Source organism: Macrosteles quadrilineatus, unplaced genomic scaffold (assembly GCF_028750875.1).
Source record: "Macrosteles quadrilineatus isolate MER2022 unplaced genomic scaffold, UCM_ALF_1.0 Scaffold_8__2_contigs__length_117827958, whole genome shotgun sequence".
NCBI classification, from domain to species: Eukaryota; Metazoa; Arthropoda; class Insecta; order Hemiptera; family Cicadellidae; genus Macrosteles; species Macrosteles quadrilineatus.
The window spans coordinates 41,298,845-41,326,748 of NW_026542601.1; the positions used below are offsets into that span (position 1 = coordinate 41,298,845).

General features: G+C 34.8%; 1 protein-coding gene across 1 annotated transcript in view; it reads right to left on the bottom strand.

Moving 5' to 3' along the window:
- LOC129001408 (uncharacterized) overlaps window positions 1–27,904 on the bottom strand; it is a 238,255-nt gene that overhangs the window by 163,298 nt on the left and 47,053 nt on the right. The window contains exons 9-16 of the mRNA XM_054428664.1: window positions 27,650–27,683; window positions 20,174–20,502; window positions 19,732–19,777; window positions 16,205–16,566; window positions 14,510–14,540; window positions 12,865–13,262; window positions 11,858–11,897; window positions 9,411–9,841 (exon numbers count right to left, since the gene is read on the bottom strand). Of these exons, the coding sequence (XP_054284639.1) occupies window positions 9,411–9,841; window positions 11,858–11,897; window positions 12,865–13,262; window positions 14,510–14,540; window positions 16,205–16,566; window positions 19,732–19,777; window positions 20,174–20,502; window positions 27,650–27,683 (1,671 nt within the window). The remainder of the gene's footprint in view (window positions 1–9,410; window positions 9,842–11,857; window positions 11,898–12,864; window positions 13,263–14,509; window positions 14,541–16,204; window positions 16,567–19,731; window positions 19,778–20,173; window positions 20,503–27,649; window positions 27,684–27,904) is intronic.

The window sequence follows — 27,904 nt, forward strand, 5'->3', positions numbered from 1 at the left end:
ATGAGTCATGTAAAATTTGACTAATTTGCCTTGTTCCTGTCTTGTATCTTATTTTTCTTGTTGTGTTATTTATTCTGTTATATAACTAGTGATATATGAATATCTAGTGTAAAGTCAGTCCTAAACTATATTTTGCTTCTTCATGTATATAATATTTTGTATTGAGTATTTATTCTGTCGTTACAATTAGTATAATATGATGTCTCTACTTGTTCATGCATGTTTTATTTTGTTATGAGTCGGATCATTCTATACAATCTGTCTAGTCTCTTGAATGTATTGTTCCATGTATATTTGCTATTCTTGTATTTATTTTTGCAGACCATCTTGTTTTGATATGTATTGTTTAATAGCATTTGTCGTATAAATGAATAAATGAACAAGCCCTGGAGCAAGAGCACGAAACGATGATGCAGACACTAAACAGCCACCATCCGAACCTCACCTTTACCAACGAGTTTGAAGAAAACAAAAAGATCAACTTCCTCTTTAAAAGCTCTTTAAAAGTTAGATGTGGGACTGCTTACTCTTACCCCATCCACGTACCATCTGGAGTGCCACAAGGATCTCACCTCGGACCCTTTCTATTCAACTTATTTATAAATGACATTGGCGACACCTTGGATTCTGAGTTCCTTCTGTTCGCGGATGATGCAAAACTTTTCTTAGAGATCTCCAGTGCTCAAGACTTCACTCGTCTTCAGTCATCAATAGATGCAGTGATGAATTGGTGCATTGACAATTCAATGAGTCTGAACACCTCTAAATGTGTCGTTATGTCCTTTTCTCGCAGTCAAAACACTCATGAGCATGGCTATTTTCTTGGGGACGACCCTCTGCGTAGAGTTTGGAGGTATAAAGATCTTGGCATAATAACTACTCCAACACTTCATCCAGGAGAGCATATCCAACAAATTTGCCACAAATCAAGTTCCACTCTGGGCTTTCTCTTCCGCTTCACTCGAGGACTCTCCATTAATGCCTTGGTGTTGCTTTTTCGTGCACTGGTTCGTCCCATCCTCGAATACAACTCTCCTGTCTGGGCTCCATATCAGACTGGACTCATATCTTCGCTGGAGAGAGTTCAAGTTCGTTTTATTAGGGTCCTTGGCTGCAGAATGGGATATCGCTACCTTGATGCTCCCGTGAATCTCATCAGATCTCAGTTTAATCTATGCTGCTTGGAAGATCGGAGGAAAATTTCGGACGCTCTGTTTCTCATGAAGATTGTAAGTGGAAATATCGACTGCCCTGAGCTTTTGGGAGGAATACCATTCCACGTTCCTGTCCGCACAAGATCCAAGGATACGTTTGAGCGGAGGCACTACAATACTGTATATTTACAGCGAAGCACTATCCCTCGCCTTTTGCGGGTCGGCAACGAGGTCGGCGCAGTGTTGGATTTTCACCGTTCCAGCATTTCATAGTCAATGGTTCCAGCGTGGCTGCTTTCCGCTCCAATCTGTGTCGCCTCTTCTCTGTAAATAATTTGTAGTTAATGCCTACATCATGTTAACGGCACTGTGTTCAACCTTCGATCAGCTATTTATTTTTGTCACTTTAGTATTTATATCTGTTTTTGTCATGTAAGTCTTGCTTAGAGGATTCCAAACCGTGTATTTATTGTTTTGTTAAGTCTTGTTTTGTTATTGCTTTAAAAAATTTATCATGGTTTCCATCTTCATTGTTGATATGTTTTTCTTGTTCTTGTTATTGTAATTTATTCAGAATAGCCTTTATTTGTTGTTAAATTTGAGTTTGATAGCTACTACTTATTGTACCTCTTGTAAAAATGGTGTTACCGTGGAAATAAATGAATTGAATTGAATTGAATTGAATTGAATTCCTGTGCCTCACATTAGAGAGAAAAGACAGCAAGATCGAGTTTGACATCTACAGGAAACCTACGCAAACGGACACTACAATCAACAGCAAATCTATCCATCCGACAATCCACAAGACCGCAGCCTTTAGCTGTAACGTGCCTATAAGATCCCACTTAGCCAAGCCAATAGGAAGAAACAACTGGACACGATTAAAAAGATCGGTCAAGTTAATGGATTTCGAACCAAGACGATAGAGGACATCGCAAGAAAGACGAGGAGGAAAACCAATAGGCAGAATACACTACACAGCAGAACAACATTACAAGAGATAAAAGAGGAAAACACTAGATATGTCACATTTAGCTACACGGAGACTACAACACAAAGGACTGCTAACAGATTCAAGAAATACGGAGTTTCAATAGCCTACAGGACTCAGAACACCATGAGTATAATACCGCATCCAAAAATAGAAGATTGTAACAAATTCGACGCTTTGGGCATCTATAAAATCAATTATATAACGATTGTGATAACTTCTACAATGCACAGACTGTGAACTTCGTAAACCGCTTCAAAACCCACATATCTGGAGGAACAACAAACCGGAAAGATTAAATGTCGCACAACACCTGTTACAAAATGGCCACTCAATAGGAAAAATGGAGGATAGTCTAGGTATTTTAAAGAATTGTAAGAAAGGATATGTAACGAATGCTTGGGAAGAACTGTATATTTATAAGGAAAAATGTAAAAATAGAAATAAGTTGATTAATGAACAAGTAAATTTCGATCCCAGTTGTACCTATAAAAATGTATTGGCCGGTGCTTCCGGTAGCCAATAGGGTATAAGTAGGGACGTCATTCAAGATTCTTGTCATTCGCCTATTGGGTCTGATGATGATTGAAATGTCCAAACGAAATCGATCACCACTTACCATCTTTTTTGTATATTTACCGTCTTGTGAGTAACAGTAATCAGAAATCAGAAACATTTATTGCCAAAAACATTACAAAAAATGTATAGGCCATCGTCAGGTACAATTTATAGCAAACATGAATTGCTTGTCTTAAGAAAACAACCATTATCAATAAGAAGCAGTCTTTAAATAGTCTTTAGATTTCTATCACAGAAGTTGATTGAAAAAATATATAAGTATATAAACAAATGTAAACAATACATAAAATCTTTTAAACAGTTAAAAAAGTCACAGTAACAAAAAAAATCAACAATATATAGTACAAAAAAATTTTTAAAATTTCTATGGGCGGTAACAGGAGATTCAACAATAAAAACATACATTTAACATTAGACAATAAAAAACAAACAGCACATCTGACATTAACAATAAAAATAAAAAACTAATTGAACTTGTTTTGAAAGAAATCTCTAATGATGTAAAAAGTCTTTGCTGTTAAAAGAGAATTCAACTTACATTTAAAACTTTTTAGGGTAGACAGGTTAACTTATAAGGAAGGTGATTCAACATTTTTAAACCTATAACTACATGGCTCTTTTGAGTTTTACTTAACCTAACTCTAGGAATATGGACCTTATGTTGTGCTCTGGTGTTATACTTGTGAACATCTCTGTTGAAAGTGCATTCTATTTCTTTAATTAGACACATAACATGAATATATATAGATTTATCACAATCTTTATTTTAAGTTCAGAAAAAATAGGTTTACAATGAGCGTTCAGTTCTGAGCCTGTCATTATTCTAATAGCCTTTTTCTACAAAATCAGTACTTTATCAATTCTTGAGCTATTACCCCATAGAATTAAACCAAAACTGATGACACTGTGAAACAAAGCATAATAGACATTTGTAACATAGGTTGAAGGAACATGATATCTTAACACTGATAACAAAAATATAACTCTGGACAGTTTTAAATATACGTTGTCTATTTGGTTACTCCATGTTAGATTGTGATCTATTTTCAAGCCTAAAAGTTTAATACAATCTCTTCGGACTCATTCGGGGTATATTTATTCAAACTAAAAGTAACATTTTGAGTTTTGGTTTCATTAACTGTGAATTTATTCAATTTAAACCAAGTGATTGCACTTTGCAATGTCTCATCTGACATCATGTCAACTGATATCAAATCCAAAGCCTTAGTAATAAAGGTAGTGTCATATGCAAACATTATTGTATCAGCATTTACAATATTATGTAGAAGGTCATTAACCATGATTAAAAACAGAATAACTCATAACTCATTTATTGAACCAAAATAACAGATACAAAATTTGCATTGGTCATGTCAAATAATAGAACTAAAATTAAAATAAACAATAAACAATGTTGCTTCAATAAAACAATATCAATTACTTCTTACAACAAAAACAAAATTACTAACTAAACCCATCAGCGACACAATCTCGAACACTGTCACAAGACAATCACAAGACAAGGCTAGTGCGACGTTGCCACATCACCCGTTGACAACACAAACTAAAATACACTAAGCAATATTTTGAAATCAGCTGGTATTATGAGATTTGGCAACACCACACGATTCTCATTGTTCATTCAAAACCATATGGTAAATAGGCTCCTCCCTCAACTGCAAACTTACGTGATCCCGACTTTAAGTAGAATGCCATTGGTTATAAGATTTTCGTGCCTAATTCTTTATATGTTATTGTTATTGTTTATTGTTATACTACTTTTTAATGCATTTAGAGTTAATTCTTGCTGCCAAAATACTCTTGTTTAAAAATAAGTGCCTGTCACAAACCTCCTTAGAACTAGTAGGATCATAGTGGTTTGTGTACTTATAAAAAACTAAAGAAAAAAAATGTAAACTCAATATGTTTTTTAGAAGCTGTTCAAGTCCGACTCCAGCTGATGAGAGGAAGGGAGGAGATTAAAGAGTTTAATGCCATTGTAATGAAAGTGTCTCTTGAAAAATGTAGTTGAATGAGATGGTAATTTAAGATGAGAACTGTTACGTAGTGAATAAGAATGTGTAAGTGAAGATTGGTATTGGTGTAAGTTTTTTTTAATGAGAATCAAAGTTTCCAAAATGTATATTGAGGGAAATGTTAAAATTTGTGATGAAATAAAGTATTGCCTGCAAGATGTTCTTCTTTTCAAACCAAAGACTGCCCTAACTGCCCTCTTCTGGAGTCGGAAAAGGAAAGACGTTTTCCCACACTCACACCCCCACACTGGCACTGCGTATATCAGGTGCGGGAAAATCACTCCATAATATGATGTAATTAGAACATCACGTTTTGCAAACTTAGAAAGTTGGCGAAGAACAAAAATTCCCGAAGAAATCCTTCTACACACAGTGTCAATATGGGAATGAAAGCGCAGGTTTCTATCGAGCACCAATCCCAAGAACTTAACCTGATCAGTTGCCTCGAGCTCAACATCATTCAAAAGGAAATTGTTTTTGTTTTTCCCAGCTGAACTTATAGAAAAATTTACAAATTCAGTTTTCCTGCCATTTAGACTCAATGAGTTGTCCTCGAACCACTGCATCATGGAGCTCGCTTGCAAAAAGGCCTTTATTTCGAGTTCATCGAAATTTTGGTCAGAAACCGAGAGCGACGTGTCATCAGCAAACAGACAAATGTTTCCAGAATTTACAATTGATGGAAGATCATTCACAAAGACAAGGAACAACACTGGACCAAGGACTGATCCCTGAGGCACGCCACGAGCAGACTCGCAATGGGGTGAGCGGTAGGTATTCAGATATCCTAAGTCATTCACCGCCTGAATCATCACAAACTGCTTCCGTCCTGTAATGAATGACTTAAACCATTGCAGTGCCAGCCCTCGCACTCCAAGACAAGAAAGCTTATCAAGAAGCAATGAGTGATCCACCATATCAAAGGCTTTGCTCAGATCGAAAAAAAGCCCATTGTATGTTCCCCTGCATCCAATGAATTTACTAAATTTGAGATAAGGTCAGTCATTGTGTCTGTGGTGGTTTTCTTTTTTGTGAACCCAAATTGCTTCTCTGAAATAATATTATTTTTTGTAAAGATTTTTAATAGTCTTAGTAGTATTATCTTTTTAAATACCTTAGATATAGATGATGTTATGGCTATAGGTCTGTAGTTGTCGCAGAGGTGGTGATCTCCTTTTTTATGGAGTGGCTTAATAATGGACGTTTTCAGGGCATCTGGGAACTGGCCACATTCAAAGGAGGCATTGATTAAGTTAGCTATCGGTTAAGTTAGAATCGGCCCAAGAACCGAGCCTTGCGGAACCCCAGCTTGCAAAACCAATTCAGGTGGCATTTTACCTCTAATTTGGACAACCTGTCTACGTTCCTCTAAGTAAGATTCAAAGAAACGCAGACAGACACCTCTGAAACCAAAATGATTTAGTTTTCCCAAAAGAATGTCATGATCTACACGGTCAAAGGCCTTACTCAAATCACAAGCCGTAACTCGAGCAAAACCACCAACCTCAAATACATCAATAACATTTCGAATAAGCACATAACAGCATAGGTTGATGACCTTCCTGTTCGATCACCAAACTGTGAATTGCATAAAAGATCATAAAAGATCACCTTCCAAACACTTACATAATTGGGATTTTACAATTGATTCAAAAACCTTACCTATAGTAGGAACTAACGATATTGGCCTGAAATTCTGAGACAACAGCCGACTACCACTTTTGTGTAGAGGAATAACTCTGGACAATTATAGAACAGTAGGAAAAACACCTTCAGACAAACACATATTGATACAGAAGGCTAATACTATTGATCCTATTAGGTATTTGATCACAAAATTAGAGAGGCCATAGATATCTTTACTTTTGGAATTTTTCATACGCTGCACAACACTCGTCACTTCCTCACAAGACACCGTTTTCCATGCGAAGTCTTCGTGAAACGATTCAGATTCCGCCAAAAGGTCTAATGCGCAGGCACCTGAAGAATCCTCTTCAACGTGAACAGACGCAGAAGAAACAAAAAACTCATTGAAGACGTCAGGAGAAATTCCGTCTTCTGCAGATTTGTCATTGCAGCCTCTTATTTTCTTGATGAGTCCCCAAGCTGCCTTAGGTTTATTAAGATACCCGAGTGATCCGAGATATCAAGATTAACTATTTCAACATCGTAACCCTCCTGCTTCCGGTTAGTTACAACATTATCTAGACAGGCATCATATCTAGTCGGTTTGTCATTTGCGAAGTGGCAATTAAACTGCTTCAGTAAACATTTCATCCTTAACACTGTAGGCTTAGTGGGATTTTATGTAATGTCGAAATGAGCATTGTAGTCACCTCCAATGAATATGTTACTATTTTTAAACTTAGATAGCAAGTACAAAAGTTGCTCGAGTTTTTCCAGAAAATATTTGGGTCGCCTAGGGGTGATCTATAAATACTAACATTGACGATCTTTGAACTGAAAAGTGTGAAAGAGACCGCAGTTACTTCAAAATTTATTTCATCACACAACCAGGTTACATCCAGGGGTGTGTAGTCCATATTGTCACGAAGGTAGATTGCCACAACACCTTTTATGTGATTACTTCTCCCAAAATCAGAGGCGATTTTATAACCGTCAACTGTTTGAAGTTTTATTTAATCTAGACTTTTCCAATGTTCGCTAATAGCTATCACATTGATATAATTTTCTAGAGCAAAGTGGCTAAGAATATTGCTTTTGTCTAAAAGTCCTTCTATATTCAAAAATAGAGTTTGTAGATCTTCGCCATTAGGCCTATATATTTTATTTGGGGAAATAACTTCATTAGGGTCTTCGTCATGCATTATAGTATCATTCATGATTGGTTTTTTAGTGTTTGAGATAAAAAAAACCTTAGGTTTGTGTACATACCTTGGTTTGAGGGGGACGTACTAACGAATCAGGGTCCCACTTGGCCAAAATTCCTGGTTAAAAAGTGTTGACCAATCATCATGATGAACACCTATTTTGAATGATTTGTAGGAACTGTATTTAGTTTTCAATTCCACTATCTCACAGTCTTGAACATCAGAATCCAACTCGTATGTCTTTACCTCGTCTTGTGTCACTTCGGAGGCCAGGCGAGATATAAATAGCCAAGATTTCCTAACAGTCCCTGTGAAATACTGCTTTTTGTCCCGATCAAAGGCGTAGTCAACTTATTTTTAGGTTTTCCTTCTTTCACTTTTTTAGCGTAGGAAACTTGCGTCCACTCATTAGAGTTATTGACATCACATAGGCCTATGTTTCGTTCCTCCTCAGCGCTGTTGTTGAGGTTATGGTCATTACTAAACTGAGTAGGCTTAGAAGTAGACAAGTCTGTATAAGCGTAAATATATGTTTTAAGTGTTAGAAGACGTTTCTTTTATTTACTTTCCGTAAATATTTTAAGGCATTATTAGGCTCGTCACACACTGCGTCCGGTCCGGTAAAATCGGATCCGGTATCTCCACACACTGCATCAGGCGTTCCAGTTCCGGCGACCAGTCTGAACTGAGTCTATGCGAGGACAGCGGTATTGTGAGTGAAGAAGTGTTTAACAGTAGTACGTTTTCTGTGGTTTAACCAACAACATACAGTAGTTTGTTTTAACCAAACTTCCCTAAAGTAATGAGTGACAGTGACAGTAAAGACATCTTCGTAGTTGCAGCAGCTCTTGCTTAAACGTCCTTGTGGCCTAGGTCGTATAGCTCAGGGTACGCCTGCACAATCAGTTTCTCTTCCAATGACATTTTGCAAAAAGTCGTAAAGCGTAAACAATAACCACACAACCACGTCTGCTGCTACTGTAAGTGCCCACTGTCACGAGGTGAGTAGAAGTCGTCTGCACATGCGCGAGCTCTCCGGCGTCGGAAGCTTGCCGGAAGCCTATCGCTTCTCGACCGAAATAATTTTACCGGACCGGACCTGAAGCACCGGACCGGATGCAGTGTGGGGACTTCCATTTGAATCAATGGTTTTCGAATTCACCTGATCCGGCATGCCGGATCCGATTTTACCGGACCGGACGCAGTGTGTCACGAGCCTTAAACACGCAAATTCCGATATAAATACGCTATTTGGATAGTTATATCTCACTCCTACTTCCGGCAACAACCATTTTCACAAATTTATTGACATTAGCCAATAAAATAAAATCTCATATTTTTAAACTTTTAACCTACATAATGATATTTTCAATTGCATTTTTAGAATTGAAATTATAAATTTCCCATCAGAACACGTATAATATGGTACAGCTTAACCCATTCAAAAGGTTATGTTTTTATATTAAGGTATTAAAACGATTTCAGCTTGCTTGGAATGAATTTCTCAAAAAGTGTTTTTAAATCTAATTTACTGGCCTAAATAGTAAATAAGTTTATTTTGGATCATTTTATTCTAAACCTTAATAAGTTAATTTTTTACTGAATAATATTGCTATTTTTACAAAACGATTGTTGAATCATAATCGTTTACTTTGACGAACATTCCAATACCTAACCACTCTGCCGGTGTGTTTCATTTAAGCTATCCTTAACTAAACTAATCCTTAACTAAACTAATAATTTTATATTGGTTAATTTTATTCTATGATTGGCTAAGCTAGAGCTAGGACCGTGGTATTTAAGCATTCCATTCCCTCACCTCTACGATACGCCATCCAGGTTTAGTGGTTGGTTGTATTTCCCCATTAGTGTCCTGTAAAGATCCCGTTGATTCTTCGGGCCAAAAGAAAAAGAATATCATGACATTCTCATTTGGGTCCTTTTCTTCGTCACACCCATAATACCAGCAAAATGGTTCAATCAGACGATTCCCATAATTTAATCTGTCTTCGGAGGGTATCCATTTGTTACCCTTAGTAGTGACAACCTTATACTTGTAAAATTGGTTTTGTAAACAATTTATGCCTGTTATTGTCCCAAATCTGACTCCGCTAGGAGAGGCAATTACAGAAATGTAGCTGTTTTCAATTTTGTAGCAACGAATCAGAAATCTTACGGACATATCTGAATAAAACATTTTTTTGAAGTCCTTTTTTTTTAGCTCCTTGCCGTCAAAATAATCTTTTTCATCTGAAAAAATATATAAAACAAATTCAATCGAAAAGTTTGTTAAATAAATGTTATGTCAATTAAGTAGATAAGCCGAGGAAAAAAATATTAGTAAAATAAAAAATAAATAAATATGAAATACGACCCATTTTTTTAAGGGCAGCTAGCAGCAAGTTTAAATTATGTATATCTACACTATCTAGGCTATGTTCAACAACTTTCCTCAGACTCACTGTGAACCACAGTCAACAGGAGTCGTTGATTGGTAACTGCAGAGATATTCATGTTTAATAGGTTTGGGACTATTGTGATACAGGGCAAATTACTCACTATGTTGTTTGCTTATGCCATTGGATATTGGATACTGAAGTAGACATCCCATCCATATGGACCAGCTGTCGAAAATTTTTTATTAAAAAAGAAAGTAGATGTGTGAGCCAATCAAAGAATGCACTAGTGTCTAAAATTCTAATTTATACCTTATTGTTTGTTGCTGACCACGTTGATGGATCATAACAATTGTTATAGCTCACCACAAGTCATACCCAATGTTTGACTTAACAAGTAAACAAGTTTGTAGGTGACTTGTGACTTGTAGCGCAATCTGTAGGTGACTCACACCAACTACGACGATTTGGATAAAAAATCTGGCTACAAATTTAACATGGGGATGGAATGTCTATATACATTCCATCCCCATGTTAAAGTTGTAGTAGCCAGGTTTTTAATACAGTAGAACCCCTCATATCCGGCCACCACGGGACCAAGCCCCTGGCCGGATAGCGATTTGGCCGGATAAACCAACCTACTACAAAAATGAAAATTATTCATACCTATAATAATATGTAATCAAAACATGCTGTCAAAAGTATCATTTAAGTCTATTCTAGGATTATTTTTTGAAGAATTAACATGTTTGTACAAATAAAAAAAATTATTTGTAGACTAAAGTTGTTAAAAAAACCTGAAATTAAGATTTCAGGTAACTAAAACTATTAAACGATGGAGGTAAAAGTTTCATTAAATCAGCCTTGAAGATTTTTAGGGCCTTAATAGTAAATACAATTCTACTCAACTTTCTTATCCTTTTTGTGAAATAAATACAAAGATTAATTTCCCAACCCCCAACTTTTTAGTGGTTAGGCCTAGTTCAACTGAGTTTAGTGACACAGTAAAATGTATTGAAACAAACAGATAAATAGTTCAGATAAATAGTTTAGCTCAAACAAGTCGCAAAGACTAGTGCTTCAAAGCATCTAAACGTCTGTAAGCTTTGAGAAAAACATTTTGATATTGGCTTCCTGGAAGTGGCCGGATAAACAGAGGACCGGAAAAACCAAGGCCGGATATCAGGGGTTCTACTGTAAAATTTGTCTTAGTTGATGTGAGCCACCTACAGATTGCGCTGATCTAAATTACTGATTTATGCAGATTACATGATGGTTTTTACCAAGTCAAACTGACGGAATAACTTATTATGAGCTATAGCAACTGTTGTGACCCAGCAACTATGTCAGTACTGTAACAAAAAATAAGGTACAAAATAGAGTTTTAGACACTAGCGCAATCTGTGACTGGCTCACACAACTACATTCTTTTTTTAGTAAAAAATTGGCGACAGCTAATCCATATAGATGATATGTCTTCTTCTGGTTATACCTAAAAATATATCATTGACTGATATATTTTTATTAACTGATACGACAAGCAGAAGTGACAATTTGGAACTTATTGTTTTACCTCAAGAGTAATACGATCTTTGTATCATGCGTGCTTTGGTGTTGGAAATAAATGTGTTCTTATTTTTAATAAACTTGATCATGACATATTGTTTTATAATTTGTGGTTAATTTAGTTGTTGTTTAGATGCACAGCGGCTTCAATAAAATCAATGGCGATATTTTAAAATTAGGCTGCTTGCCATTATTTTCAAGGGACCAAAATTGTCTCTTCCGGATCTTAACCCCATTGCAAGGCACGGGTATAGCGGCTAGTTTTTTTCTAAAATAATAAAATAAGTATGCAAGTTTTACTTACGAGTGAATAATATTGGCCGACTTGTGATTGTAAAGCCTGGCTGCAACGTAAACCTGTCATTAGACTCTAGTCAATCACATAATAGATCTTTATCATAACACAACAAAAGTGCATAGTAGTTTTTAGGCATGTTTCATGGAATTAAAACGGACTGTTTAATACAGTTAATTTAAACACCATCAAGATAACTAAATGTTTTCTAGGTTATAAGTATATAGTAGTTATTAGTAATATTAACATATTAGTTATTAGTATTAAAAGATATAAATGTTTATACATTATTGAGCGGAGTGTGCGAAGCTCTTAGACGTCGACTCTCGTGCATTTCGTATTACGCAAACTCCGCCTAGACAGCTGAAGCAATCATTTTCAAATTTTGCATGGCGATAAAGACCATATCAGTGAGTGCTAAAATCTATGTGGCGCTAAACAAATTCTCTATGGAATCCGCCCTACAGGCTCTCAAAATTTCCATGTAATCCTTGGAAGCAGTATTTTACACATGAACAAAGGCATAAGATCAGCTGTTGACTTTAAGGAATGATTGTAACTGTTATCACGGATAATAATAGTAAACTGTAATAGTAAAATGTATGGATCATAAACATAAATCAATTATATCACTAGCTTGATCCAATAATAACAAAACGTATGGTTTGAGCAATAATACAAACATGTTTGCATCCAGGCTAGTGACGTCAAATGCCGTTTCTGTTCTAATATTCTTGCTGCTTGATTAATTCTTGGTTTAAGTTGACTAGGTATATATACCGGGTGAATAAAAAATCAAGAGCCCCCTCTCTAATATTTTTCTAAGTAAATATACAGAGATATCCTTTTGGTGGTCATGCAACCTTAGCAAGAAGTTTCATTTTATGATTTTAAAATTGTTGAGTGTCCCCGGGATTAGGGGGGCAACTCAAAACCAATATTACCATTGATTTTCCACATCGTTTGACGGGCTACCATTTTGGAGCATGTATTGTTATGTACTCAGATTTCCGTACCTCTGACCACCGCGTTTCCTCCTTTGGCTTAGCTTCGTCAATGTTAAGTCTGAAGTTTTGCGACTTGCAAGTGACGCATGCGTCGTAACGACACCACCTCGGCCCAACCTGGATTCCAACAGACAAGTAATCTTCAGAGAGTCCTTTCCATGAAGACACGTGCAACTTTTGAAGATCGCTTTTAGATGAACATTCCAATCGTTTAACTTCAACGGAAAATAAAACCAAATCTTCTCCTCTCAGTAGGATTTCTGAAGAATAAAACTTTCCGTCATTGTCTTCGTAGCATTCTAACTTTACTGTGAATTTTTCAATCATGGCTAAGTATGTTATTTTCTTTTTGCTCGATTCTTGTGTGTTCTTGAGTTCAGGTACTTTCTTAAAAAGTATGTCCTTCTCTAAAAAAAACAAACGAAAATGTATTATTTGGGAATAGATTAGGCACACACAACGTTGTTCAGTGATGCATTTGCTTAGTTACACTTGAGATTATGTGTAGGCCTAACAGACTGAATGCTTGGTTAACTCAAACAAGGTAGAAAAATGTAAGGGAATAAATGACATAGCTAAATAATGTAATCCCAGGAAAAAAGGGAAGAGTGTGTTACTTCAGATATTGCTTCGAGTCATTTAACACCAACCACTACAAAGCAAATTGCAAACAATGTGGTAAACGATATTTATTTCAAATTATAAAACAGTACAATTTAGGTAACCATAACCCATTCTTTTAAATGCATAATACCATGACGGGAAACAGGATACAAGCGAATCACTAGATTTTATTGAATGTTGTCCAAGTCAGTACGAAATTAAAGGAGGTGTATGTTATCCTCAAGTGCAGTATAACAATTTGACGCTCTATAAGTAAACAGGCGTAACCCGAGAAAAACACAAATAAATGAGGTTTCTTTATTTGTGTTTTAAGTAACATTATTCAGTGGAATAAGCCGTTCCCCAAGATAAGTGAAGAAGATTCCATAAAACGACCATATATTGACATAGGATGAAAGATAATAACTGCGTTCAGTTTTCGAATAATTAAATATTAGGTGTTGAATTGGTCCGAATCAGTAGGAGGGTGAAATAGTCCGTACTTTAAGAAGCATTAAAAAGTAGGTTGCAAAATATATTTAACTACGAATAAAACTTATTGGTGAGTTTATAAATATCTGTTCCAGTTATTAGAATTAAAACAAGCCTGCAAAACAATTGTCTTAACCAATCGTCATCGCGTGGTTGCGTCGTAAGCCTGTCAAGTTGAACGAGAACCTGTTCACACGTGGCCAACAATTTTGAAAGTGAATTAGTATACAACTGCCAAAAGACAAGACAACGCTATTGGCCTACACCGTTTACACAGCGCTAATGGTCGCGACAATTGGGTTTTCGGGTGGTTAAGGGGCCTCGCTGGGCCCAACTCATTGTCCTCAGTCTACTCTCGGAGACAACTGAATTTTGGGGCAATTGTGAGGGCAGCTGGCAAGGAAAATGTGTTTACACGAAGCCAATAATTTCATGCCTGTCAGTTGTCTTCCGACACTTGTCTCACCAACTAACTGGCATGTAACATGAAAACCCGGCTGAACAGGTCGCAATCCCCTCCTCCTTCTTTAAAATAAGCAAGTAATCCTAACAAACTTACTTGTGTCGAAAGGGCAATTTTTTGAATCCTCCTGAAACAATTAACTTTATTAGAAAACTTTCAGTATCAATGATTGATTATTATCGTAACTAAACATTGGTAATATTTTTTCTTAACTATTGTTTATACAATTCTTAACCGAATTTAGCTAAAATGTAACACGGAATTTATTGCCACATACACAGGATGTTTTTTAATGCAACCTAAATAATCACAACTACATCAAGACACCTTTTACCGAAAAGAAAACAGCTTATATGTTGGTATCCCTTATTCTTGAATTAATTACTAATCAACTTTATGAAATTGTTGCGTAGTTACTCATGGATTTTAGAGTTATTGAATTGGTCGTAAATAAGGCTCAACGTGGTGTTTTCGCAAGCTCAAATAGAGTATGCATGTAGGTTTACGTTTTTTGTTTTTTACAGAACTGGTTTTGTTAGTTTTTGAAAATTATAAAAACAATTGTTTTTTTTTTCAGGAAGTGGAATTGCAATTGCAAACTTAACATCAAGCCTATCTTGGCATAATGCCAATGATTTACTTTTAATGTGCAATACATTCTTTTTGAGCATGCGAAATCCACACTTCGAGACTTATTCACAACCAATTCTTAATTACATTAAAACTCATATAACTATGCAAAAATGCATATCAGCTGATTGAAAATGAAGTACAAAAAACTGGGAACATGTAAGGATGTTTTGTCGTTAAAACGCATCTTAAGGTACCTTTCATTTGGGTTGCGTTTTTAAATAAATGACCTGTATAACATGAGTGTTAGCCTGTGTATAACCGTATAACATGTGTGTATCACATTACATAAATGGTGAAGAATACGATGCAAAAAATTATTAATAACGAAAAATACCCCAGCCGCAGCAAACCTGCCGTCTAAGCGAATTTCCATTTGGCTGAACTGATTTTCAATTGATCTATTTAAATAACATTAGGTGTAACGAGTACATAGGTTTGCTGCTACAAGGAAGTGTGTTTTTAAGTTAAATAATTATAGCTTACTACAAAATACATACATATTTGCCAAGTCTGTTCAAAATATATCCATAAACACGCAAACTACAACGTTTTACAACATTCTCCTTATAAGAATAACATGGGAATTTAAAATTTTTAAAATGTAAAATTTAAATTTTTTTTAGTTTTCTCCGTAACTAATAACCATATGAAAACACTTTGATATACTGAATTGTTTGTTTTTCAAGCTCTTTAAGAAGGTTTAGAGAAAAAATTGGGAAATTGTATGTTTTGAGGGTCAAAAATGAGAAAAAACAACTTTTACCCCATAAAACCCTGTTCCCATGGTCCGATCATGCTGGATCGCGAACTCATTCTAGTTTATCCCGCCTTACACCTTCAAACCAAATTTCATCAAAATCGTATAAAAATTACTCAAGTTATCGTGTTCACGGACACATATATATATATATAAATATATACATCTAAAAAAATTGAACGAATGGTGTTTTTGGCCTCTGGGGACATCAAAATGAAAAAGTAAATTGGTCCCGGGCCTAAGTCTTACCATGAGACCTACGGTAATAGCTACTTCCCTATAGGGAAATTCGCTAAAAATAATATGAAAGAATCTTTTATGTGTACAGAGAAAATGTCCACATTGGTCGGGTTCACGAGTAACATTCACCTACGTGTTTTAAACACAAATTGGTTACCTACCTCGTACCACTGATGCGGTGGATCAACCTTAGGTTCGTAGTTGATGAGAACATTAGTATAAAGTTTTTCTTTAGTTCTGACCATATTGTGCCAACACACTTTGTCTCCTTTTCTTACTCCATAAATTAGTTCCTTGTTTACTTTCTCCGCGCTGGAGGTAAACATGAGTAAATTCTTTATGTTAACCTTACTTGAACAATCAAAGTCCTTCAATGTCAAGAAATCATTTTCAACAACAGCTGTGTTTTCCTTTGTGCAACAACTCAGTGTGAGTCCTGGGTTGAAGTTTGTTGTGTAAGTCACAATATCCTCATCAGAACATAGCTCGTGTCCAAATGTTTTGCATTTTCCTAATTTCTTTCCTGATAACAAAACCTTGACTTAGTACATCAGAGGCAAAAAATTTACCATTTATATTTATGTTGCATGTATTGATATTTTTAATTTAAATGATTACCTGATCATTTGAAGTACAAAATACCCCCGCAGCAGCAAACCTACAGACTAAGCGAATTTCCATTTGCCTGGTTTGATTTTCAATTAAATCTATTTAAATAACATTAGGTTTAACAAGTTTATAGGTTTGCTGCTACAGTGAGGATAATAAAGTGTTTTTTAGTGAAATATGAATAGCTTAGTATAAAATATAAATAGGCTATGCCAAGTTTTAACAAAATACATCGATAAACAAGCAAACTCCACAGTTTACTTATTCCCCATAAGAATAACATGGTAATTTTATATAAACGATTTATAAAATTTTCTTTGTAACCAATAACCATAAAAAACACTTCAATATACCAAATTATTTGTTTTTTAGCTATTTAAAAATTTTAAAGAAGGAGTTGGGAAATTTTAAGTTTTAAGTGTTTAAAATGTGAAAACCCAATTTTTACCCAAAAAACACCCCGTAAAACCCTGTTGCAATAGCCCGATCATGCTAAATTGGCGAACTCATTCAAATTTATCCCACCCTTCACCTTCAAGCCAAATTTCATCAAAATCCGAAAAAATACTCAAGTGTTCGGGTTCACAAACGTATATACAGGGTGATTGATATAAGTGTGCCAGCCGTTTTATTCGAAAACTATAAGAGATGTCAAAAAAAGATAAATGGTAAGTGCCTTGGATTTTTTATTTAAAAAATTGTTGTCAAGTAAAAAAAAAAAAATATTTTAGCCGCCATTTTCCCAATATGGCCGCCAATTTTTCTTACGTGTTGTATGATGTATTCTGGTAGAAAAAGTAATTTTAAGACGATTTTATTCCTGTGATTTTTTTCATAAACCTAACCGTTTCAAAGATAATAATGGTCAAAGTTTTGAAATTTCTGCATGAGAAAGAGTTTCAATAAAGGCCTAAGCAAGCATGCCAGCTGTTTTGTTCGAAAACCATTCAAAATTTTACAACTTTAACCATTATTATCTTTGAAACGGTTAGGTTTATTAAAAAAATGACAAGAATAAAATCGTCTTAAAATTACTTTTTCTACCAGAATTCATCATAAAATACAGGGTGTTTCTTAAGAAAAATCAAAGTTGGCGGCCATATTGGAAAAATGGCGGCTAAAATAATTTTTTGGACTTGACCATAATTTTTTAAATAAAAAATCCAAGGCACTTACCATTAAACTTTTATTAATATAACTTATAGTTTTCGAATAAAACGGCTGGTACACTTATATCAATCACCCTGTATATATAAATGTATGTATAAATGTATGTACATGTATACAAACATACAAATTTGATCGAATAGTGTTTTTGGCCTCTAGGGACATCAAAATGAATCCTGGGTACGGGTCTTACCGTGCCACCTACGGTAATGACTACTTCGCTTTAGGGAAATACGCTACTAAAGTTTGGTATACAATACTGTTGGAACTACTATATGAGTCCGGTTACAAAACAAACATCGCTAAACTCATATTGTATGGATTCCAAAATGTGTTATATAATAATCGAAATAGTTATTTGTGTAACTAGTGGGCGAGAGAAATGTTTACGCACGAGCCGTAGGCGAGTGTGGAAAGTTTCTCGAGTGCAGCAAAGGGAGTTTGCACTCGTTTTACAAATTAAATTTTCCCAAACCAAATTTCATCAAAACCAATTAATTAAATTATTTATATAGTAATTTTAGTAATTTTATTGTTTATGGTTTGTCATTTACTATAAGTCATATAAATAATTAGTTAATAATTAATTAAATTAATTTTTCAAACACCGTACAACACGTTTTTACGTTAGGTTAAATCCGAACGAAATGGGAAACGCTGCTCCAGCTAATCGTAGTCGTAATATCTCTAACCTCTTAATTTAACCTCTTAGTTGCCATCTTATTTTCAAGCACAATTAATTTGTTTTTCAGGATAAATTTTGCCAACAGTGTCATAGAGGCTTCTGATTGACTATAACAAAGGTTTAGTAATTGAAAAATTATTTTTGTTCATAGAATAACATTATAAATGCCTCAAATTCAATTTTTTATTTTTTACCTCATAACTCATTTATCGAACCAAAATATCCGACACAAAATTTACATTGGTCATGTTAAATAATAGAACTAAAATTAAAATAAACAATAGACAATGTTGCTTCAATAAAACAATATCAATTACTTCTTACAACAAAAAAAACTAACTAAACTAAATAACTTTTTATTATGAAATTAAACCGCATAACCTAACCAAACCAACCAAACGTGCTGACAATGAAAAAATCTAATGAAGGTGTATTAATCGAAAAAATAGTTCTGTTCATAAAATAAAATTATAAATGCCTCAAATCCTATTTTATAATTTTTTTATTATAATATCATAACCTAACCAAACTAACCAGACTTGCTAATAATGAAAAATCAAATGAAGCTTTAACAGAAAAAAAATATTTCTGTTCATAAAATAAAACTATAAATGGGTCAAATTCAATTTCATAATGTTTTAATTATAAAATTAAACCGTCATAACCTAACCGGACCAACCAAACCTGTTGATAATGAAAAAATCCAATACAAAAAAATAGTGCTATGAATAGGGTTCGAACCCGGGCCTTCTGATCATTAGCCCAGCAATCTATCCATTACACCCCCGAGGCCGTAGGTATCAGCCGTATCGTCGCGGTAATGATGTTCCCTCAGCCAATCAGAAACCTCAAAATAATACTGTAGGCAACACTAATCCTGAAATAAAAATGCAGCTATTTTCAAGCGTACTCGGATTACATGCATAATAAAAGCACACTGTTTTGTGTTGTTTCGTTGGAATACTGTTGTGCGCCAAAGTAAAAACTGCGCACCAAAGTATGGCTTTCTATACTATAATCTGTGCAAAACAAAGTTTTACTTATTTGGCCAATTAAAATGTCCTTTTCCAAATTACTGTCCATACTGCGTTTTTTATGCATTCCGTCTTAATATCTTTACAATAACTTTTTACACTACCACTACCGTTAAATTTCATGCTTATAGAGTTCATGTTAAGTGTTAGTATGTATTCAAATATAGTTAATTAAATAATTAGGACTACTCACTATCTATAATAGACTGACAACCTTTGCTGTGTTCATTATCGTATTTCTGAAACAGGATTAAACTCAGTAAATACAAATGTAAAAACGTTGAGGTTAGCTACACCAATGGCAAAACTATTCTTAACGTATTTCCATTCTAAGCTAAAGTGTTATCTACGTATCCATGTAAGATCGTTATTCAAAAGTAGACTAAAGCAAACTTTGCTTGGGATGCAAATCTGCTGTGCCGTACTTTCTTTAATTGGGAATAGATAGCATAGTGATATTCCAAAATCACCAATATGAATCATACTAAAATCAAGTGTATCTATTCCCAATTTAAGAAATTTGCTAAAATGACAAATCCATGTCCGTTCCGTTCTCCTTACTTTCATATTCACATTTCTATACGCATGAAAAGTGCTTTTGTGTCCTAACTAAAAGAGTAAGAGGTAACACTTACCTCGAAAGAGTAGTAGTTGTATCGGTTCAATGCGTCACTTTGATGAAACTCGTAATAAAAAAGCCAAATTTTCTTGTCATCTCTCGTCAGCTGTTCCATACACGTAAATCGATCTTTACAATCCATGTAACCATATTCCTTTTTTTCTTTTTTTTCCTCAAAGAATCCCATGTATACTTTAATAGAACTCAGATCTTTTAAAACTATGGGTGAAAAATGGGTTCCTAATGAATTTCTGAGTATATAGCCATTTTTGGACAGATCCATAATTATAATATTATTAGATGGTTCGAAGTAATGATTACTAATGTCGTCTTCATCATCATAACCTGTCAGAAAGATGAATGAGTTATAAATCTTAATTATACGTTTTTACTTTCCCTCCTATAATTATAGAATGTTGAATAGTGAGTGTGGTGGATACGGATAAAGTATTCGTCAACATTTTCGAGTTTGAGTTTTGGGTAGATATACAGTATAAAAAAAGTGGTTTCCGAAGTGATGTTTGTCCGTGTGTGTGAGTGTATGTGTTTTTTCTGTATGGTGGATGTGTATAAGCTACAGACCACACCTGTAGTCCGATAATAAGGACATTTGGTGTGTAGGTACGAATCCATGATATCTCCAAATGTCTTTTATTTTTTTAACTGTAATTTTTTTATAAAAAATCAAAAATAACACAAAATTAGTCTGTTTCAAAAATCATAGTCCAAATTTCAAAAGGTATTGTAACCTATGTTATTTTCCCATAAACCCCATAAAATAACGGAAGAGCAGATTTTTATAAAAAACTGGTTCTTATTAAATTTATGATATCATGGTCCTTATAATTCTAAACAAAATAGTGCAACCCCCCCCATTGCTGCAAACACCACAGTCCAAAAATTAATGCAACTTTAGTGATTTTCCTTACCAAATATAATACTCCCACCGCTTACCCTTATAATGGTTCTTGAAGAGCTAAATGGACAGAGTGTGTGCCAACATGCTGATACTTTATTGAATCATACTACTATTGTTAGTGTGTTGTCAATGTGTTAGTGTAATTATTATTATGGAACGTAAAACACCTTCACAAAGAAAGCAACATCGAGCGTTTGCTGGGTCACGGTGGCCATAGAGAAGTATTGTACTTAGGAAATATTCAATGGTTTTAATGTGGTATATCTAACAAGTGTGGTATTGTGATGTATCTATCAAGTGTGGCACTATGGTGTATCTTTCAAGTTTGGTATTGTGGTGTAACAACCAATTGTGGTTTTGTGGTGTATATAAGCAAGTGTGGTGATTTAGTGTATCCACCAAGTGTGTTATTGTTGTAAAAAAAAGAAATAATAATAAATAAAATTGCCTTTTATCCGAGCGTCTTTCAGTGTCTTACAAAGTATTTTAGGTCAATATACTAACTTAAAAAATAGACAACAATTATGATACAAAAACAATGGTTATGACAAAAAAAATACAGGCTATAAATGTGTAACTACCAAGTGTGATGATGTGGTATATCTACCAAGTGTGAAGTGTGGTAATATACCAAGTGTGGTGTTGTGGTGTATCTGCCAAATGTCTTTGACTCCACCTCTGTGGTGTTTGTGTATGTATATGTATGAATTATTATTATTATTTTTTTTAAGCCTCCTAACGCTCAGTGGCTACACAAGAAGCCAGCTATACTGGGTTATTTTCTACTAAGTGCATTAATTTTTACCAGGTATTCTATTCACTAAAAGGAACAAAAAGTGCCAAACAAAAATTTTCCAACCCCACCCGTTAGGCTGTAATGGCCGATTATGTGAATTTTTAAAATTACCTGTAGTAGCTTCACTAAAACGAGCATAGAAATTAAGCTAATACACGTACAGCACCAATGAAAATAGCGTTAAATGTCCTACAAAACCATTGCAACATCTATTATATTATTAAAGTGATACAATCAAATTTTATGTAAACGGTTAAGGTCATTTACCAAATAAAAATATAGGCCTATGGTACATAAAAATGAAGCTTAGAGTGTGTAGATTTGCCGAAAAGTATTGATATGGACGAATTTCCTAAGGGCTCTGCCTCACAGGCTGATTTCCAAAGGGCTACGCCTGGCATGCTTCCAAAGTTTACATGATTTAATTTAATTTTTTTAATGAAACAGCTGGTCAGTACAATGAACTGTTGTTTGTTTATTAACTCGAAAAAGATGTTTGTGATTTGTTTGCTTTTACATAGATTTAGGAGGGTTATGTTTGGTTTTAAATAAAAGTTGTAGGTATACGTTTTGTAAAGTATTGCTCAAAGTTTCATTTTGTAATTTATATTGTAAGCTACATGTGAAGAGGCTTGACTAAAAAGGAAAAAGGAAAAAGGAAAAAGGTTGAAGAATAATGGTAAAACATGTAATTCGTGAAGCATCAATATGAATCAATTGATGCTGTTGCTACACTAAGGTACGTTGTCATATACTTTTGGATCTATTAACATAAAAAGTAGGAGTTTGAAAGTAAGTAGGTTTACACTTTTAAATCAGTTTATATTTTCAAACTAAATCATAAAGTTGCCGTATTTTAAAACACACATCAGAATTACTTTAATAGCTCTCTAGGTCACATATTCTTCCCGTTGCAAAGCACGGGTATAGCAGCTTGTCTTTAACACACAACTATATTTTCACCGTCGTATGTCTCAAATAACATAAATAAAGAAGTTTATAAATTACTTCTTTACAACTTCAATGTGGCGTTACAACTAATAACACTATTGTGACGTTTTGTCAAATTACGTAAAAGACGTTTGCATTTCATGACCTTTAAAATGATGTAACCCATAAGGTTATTGCTGTAAGCTCGAAAAATTAGGTCAAAACTGGATAAACTTTGTTTACAAAACCAGCTGATTTCAATTGTTGGCTTGTAAACATTCAAATTATTAACTATTTCATGAACATACTTGGAAAATATTATAATTGCTAAGTGCTATGTCAGTTTTACCCAACGAAGTATCTTGATATGATTTTATTTCACGGCTTTTGTTCTCAAATGCGGCTGTAATCTGGCGTGAATACAGTCGTCAGTTTCCTAATAGGTGACTTTCAAATGAACGAAGATTCATTAGTGTCTATACGAGTTTCCATGAGCACTAAACATCGTTCTGTTGGGAACGTGATACAAAATGTGTGTGTGTTTGTTTAAGAAGCTGTGTCAGATGTGTTGGGGTGGTTTGAGGACGATCCACAGACAAGAACAACAGAACAGTTTCTCGTGACTTAAGTATTTCTCAGCTATTGAGAAAGGGAAAATTGCATCCCTACCATTCCACACTAGTACAGATTATTGAACCAAGAGATTGTCGACAGAGACTTCAGTTCTGTCACATTTGAGAATAGAACCCGTAAAATAAAATCATATCAAGATACTTCGTTGGTAAACACCGACATAGTCACGAGAAACTGTCTTTGTTCTTGTCCGTGGGTCGTCCTCAAACCACCCCTAACACATCTGATACAGCTTCTTAAACACACACACATCTTGTATCACGTTCCCAACACGATGTTTAGTGCTAATGGAAACTCGTATGGACACTGATGAATCTTTTTTCATTTGAAAGTCACCTATTAGGAAACTGACGACTGTATTCACGCCAGATTACAGCCGCATTTGAGAACAAAAGCCGTGAAATAAAATCATATCAAGATTCTTCGTTGGGTAAAACTGTCATAGCACTAAGCAATTATTGAGCGGAGCGAGCGAAGCTCTTATACGTCGACTTTTATGCATTTCGTAATACGCAAACTCCTCCTAGACGGCTGAATCAATCGTTTTCAAAATTTGCATGGTGATAAAGACCATATCGGTGAGTGCCAACATCTATGTGGCGTTAGAAAAGTCTCTCAGGAATCCGCCCCACTGGGTCTCAAAGTTTCAATGTAATCCTTATGGGAGCAGGATTTGACACATACACAAAGACATATGATCACCTGTTGACGTTTGAATGCAGTAGATAAAGAAATAGTTGATAGCATTATTCCACAGATATTAGAACAGAAACGGTGGTATGGATCATAAATATAATCAAATGACGACACTAGCCTGAGGTCCGTGACGTAGGAAGTGGTGAAGGAAGTAGTAAAGGTGGGCAGTCTGGAGTGTGGAAACTGTTTAAGACGATTAGATTTAGGTAGTTAACTGCATTCCTAAAATTCTATGGGAAGGGAAGAAAACGGGTCCGTGGCGTAGGAAGTGGTGAAGGAAATAGCCAAGGCGACTGTCCGGAGTGTGGGAACTGTTTGTGACGATTAGATTAAGGTATCCTAAAATGCTATGGGAAGAGAGGGAAACATGTCCACGACGTAGGGGGTAGTGAAGAAAGAAGTAAAGGTGGGCAGTGTTGAGTGTGGGAATGGATTAATGTATCTGCAATGCTAAACTGCTATGGGAAGAGACTGTAGACTGTAGGTTAAAATGATTACGAAGCATGAATCGTTACATATTTCGATACGTATACAATCGTTTACAATAGAAATTTACAACTGAGTTGACAACAGCTAAGTCTTACTCCATAGAGGCTAAACACGAATTTTACTCCTTAAAGAGTAAAAATGCTACTTTAGACCCGCATCGCATGCATTAACGACTGTTTTTACTGCAGTTTGACAAAAACTATATAATATGAACCCTTGATGACCCCGCTCAATTTTGTGGATGCCTCTGCGAACGCCACCTAGTAATATTTTCCAAATATGTTCATGGAGTAGTTAATAATTTGAATGTTTACAAGCCAACAACTGAAATCAGCTGGTATTGTTAACAAAGTTTATCACCCAGCTGATCAGATGTCAGCTAATAAAAAAATTGCAAAGAAATTAACAGATGCTGTATTACATTTGGTTAAATACAACGGTGAAAATATAGTTGTATGTTAAAGATGTTGCAATGGTTTTGTAGCGAATTCAACGCTATTTCCATTGGTATAAGTTATTACGCTGTGCGTGTATTGGCTTATTTTCTATACAAGTTTTAGTGAAGCTACTGCAGGTAATTTTAAAAATTCACATAATCGGCCATTAGAGCCTAACGGGTGGGGTTGGAAAATTTTGGTATGGCATTTTTTGTTTCTTTTAGTGAGTAGAATACCTGGTAAAAGTTGACGCACTTAGTATAAACTCACCCTGTATGGGTGATATCAGTCACCCCTTGAAACAAGGCCACGCAACTAGTAGCTTCGGCCAAATTTAAGAACCTCTTCCCTGGATTCCTGACACAGGAAAACATTGTATTTAGCAAGTATTTCACTTTGGACCGGTCATTAAACTCTAGAAGAGTAAAGGAAAATTATGTCTTCCCTCACAGTTTTTATGGGGAATATTGAACCGCCACGAGTTTTATGACCGTCCCGAGATACTTGAACCGCCACGATCATTAGTGCGGATTATAAGGGTCAGTTTTGCAGGGTTGAAAAACAGTTGAACTGCCACGCGGGTTCTGCAGGTAGCGAGGGAACTTTTTGAAATATTTATCCCTCCAGTTTTAGATATAAGATGGACTAAGAGTCAAGATTTAAGGAACAATAATAATTCAAGCAACCAACTGTAGTTATTAGTACAGGTTATCATAATACAATAACTCTAGTAGCCTACAGTTATCATATTATTATTATAGTATAAACCGTGCGACAAAGTAAGTAAATTAAGCAATTAGCAGCTTTTTGTACTATAAACAGTGCAAGAGGAACTAAGGTAGCCAACTTTGTCGGGTGACTGTAGGAAAAATCGTTTTCACCCTTATCAACTATGCATAAAATATATCACGGATTTTGAACTGCAATTATTTTTACAGCTGACGGACAATATGGATACAATTGTGGACTTAAGAATTGCGGTCAATGTAACTCATAACATGGTTCCTCAATGCATTTAAAGCTAACTTTTAAATAGGTTTAAGTTGGCATAACTAGTACTTAACATGGTTATACAATTTATTAAAAACAACTATCTTATCGAAAGAATTAAATCAGTTTTGTTCATTAGGTCGTTGAATCCTGGAAAATAACTGGTTTGTTATACATTTTAGTTGGCTTATAGTTAGTATATATTTTAGAGCCAAGAATTAAACAAGTCTGGAATAAATATAAAAAATATTACAGTTGAACATTCCATAGTTGATATAAGCTTGTTATCAATAAATAATTCGTAATACTTAAGATACAAATTGTTTGTTGAGGATTTATGCAAAAACAAAGTTTACCTGCTTAGTGCATACTTATGTTAACAGTTATGTACAAATGTAGACATACAAATGAATACCACACCGTCTATACTAAGCGTGAATTCTCCAGGTTGCCAGAAGTTTTACCCTCTGTACATATTTCTAAGATTTCAGAGAAATGGCGATGTACGGAATGGAATTTCAACCCCCCCCCCCTCAAGAAAAATTATTTGTGTCGCCAAGTCATAGTTTTACCCCCTGTATACATTACTTAGGTTCCACAAAAATGTCGATGTATGAGGAATTTCAGGCCCAAAATGAGGCTAACACAAAACACTGAATTAACGTACAAACATAGAAATAAATAGTTAATATGTTTCTAAAAAAAAAAAATTAAATTAAAAATAGGAAGGAACTATGAGAAAAACGAATATCCTTAATACTTACATTGTGTTTCTGTACAATGAACTACATAGTTTTTTTGCTGGCAGTAGCCTTGAATCTCCTAGCTTGCCTCCTAGTCCGTCCTATATCTAAGTGGGAAACTGGAGGGATAAATATTTCAAAAAGTTCCCTCGCTACCTGCAGAACCTGCGTGGCAGTTCAACTGTATTTCAAACCTGCAAAACTGACCCTTATAATCCGCTCTAATGATCGTGGCGGTTCAAGTATCTCGGGACGGCCATAAAAATACAAGGGGTAAAGAGTTTCTATGCCTATTCTAGGGTGTTTTATATTTCATAATTGTATGAAACAGTTTATTTGATTATTATCCACGTCTGAAGTTTCTTAATTGAAACTCGCTATTTTTATTTAAACGCAATGAGGTTAGTACATTCCTAAAACTTAACGATGTTTCTTATACCAACGCTATTTGTTTATAGTAAGTTACCACAGAACCACGCTAAAATGTTATCTTACAACTAAAAGATTAAAACTATATTAAACATTAATAATGGGTTTATATGTCGAGCGCATCGGATGAAAACATATACTTAAACTTTTACTACCCTTACTTGGCGAATCTCCAACATGTATTAATCTTAAAAACTTTTTCAGAATATTGAAAATGTTTCATTGTACAACTCTATCACAAGATTTTAGTTACCCATTTTACGATGTGAAGTGTTTCTTTCAAAAGGTTATTTTAATTATTGAATACGGTACTTAAGCTTATTTTATAAAACTATTCAATATTATTACTCAATATATATATTATTTTACTCAATATATTAAGTAATAAGTGAAATTAATATTGATAAAATTACTCTTTATCCTCACGTACTTGTGTCATCAACTCGTTTCCAAGGGACGGCAGCCTGAAAAACACATTTTAGTTACTACTCAAATTTAAGGAAATCAACAAGTGGGAAATGCGTTATGTAGAACAAAAATATAGAGTAACATAAATAGCATGACTTCAGAGTATTGCAACATTAACATTCAAACAGAAAATGTTATACTGTACATGGTTATACTGTAGTGGAAGTCACATCCGACTACTGACCAAGGGAGATCAGGAAATGGAGTATTAATCAAG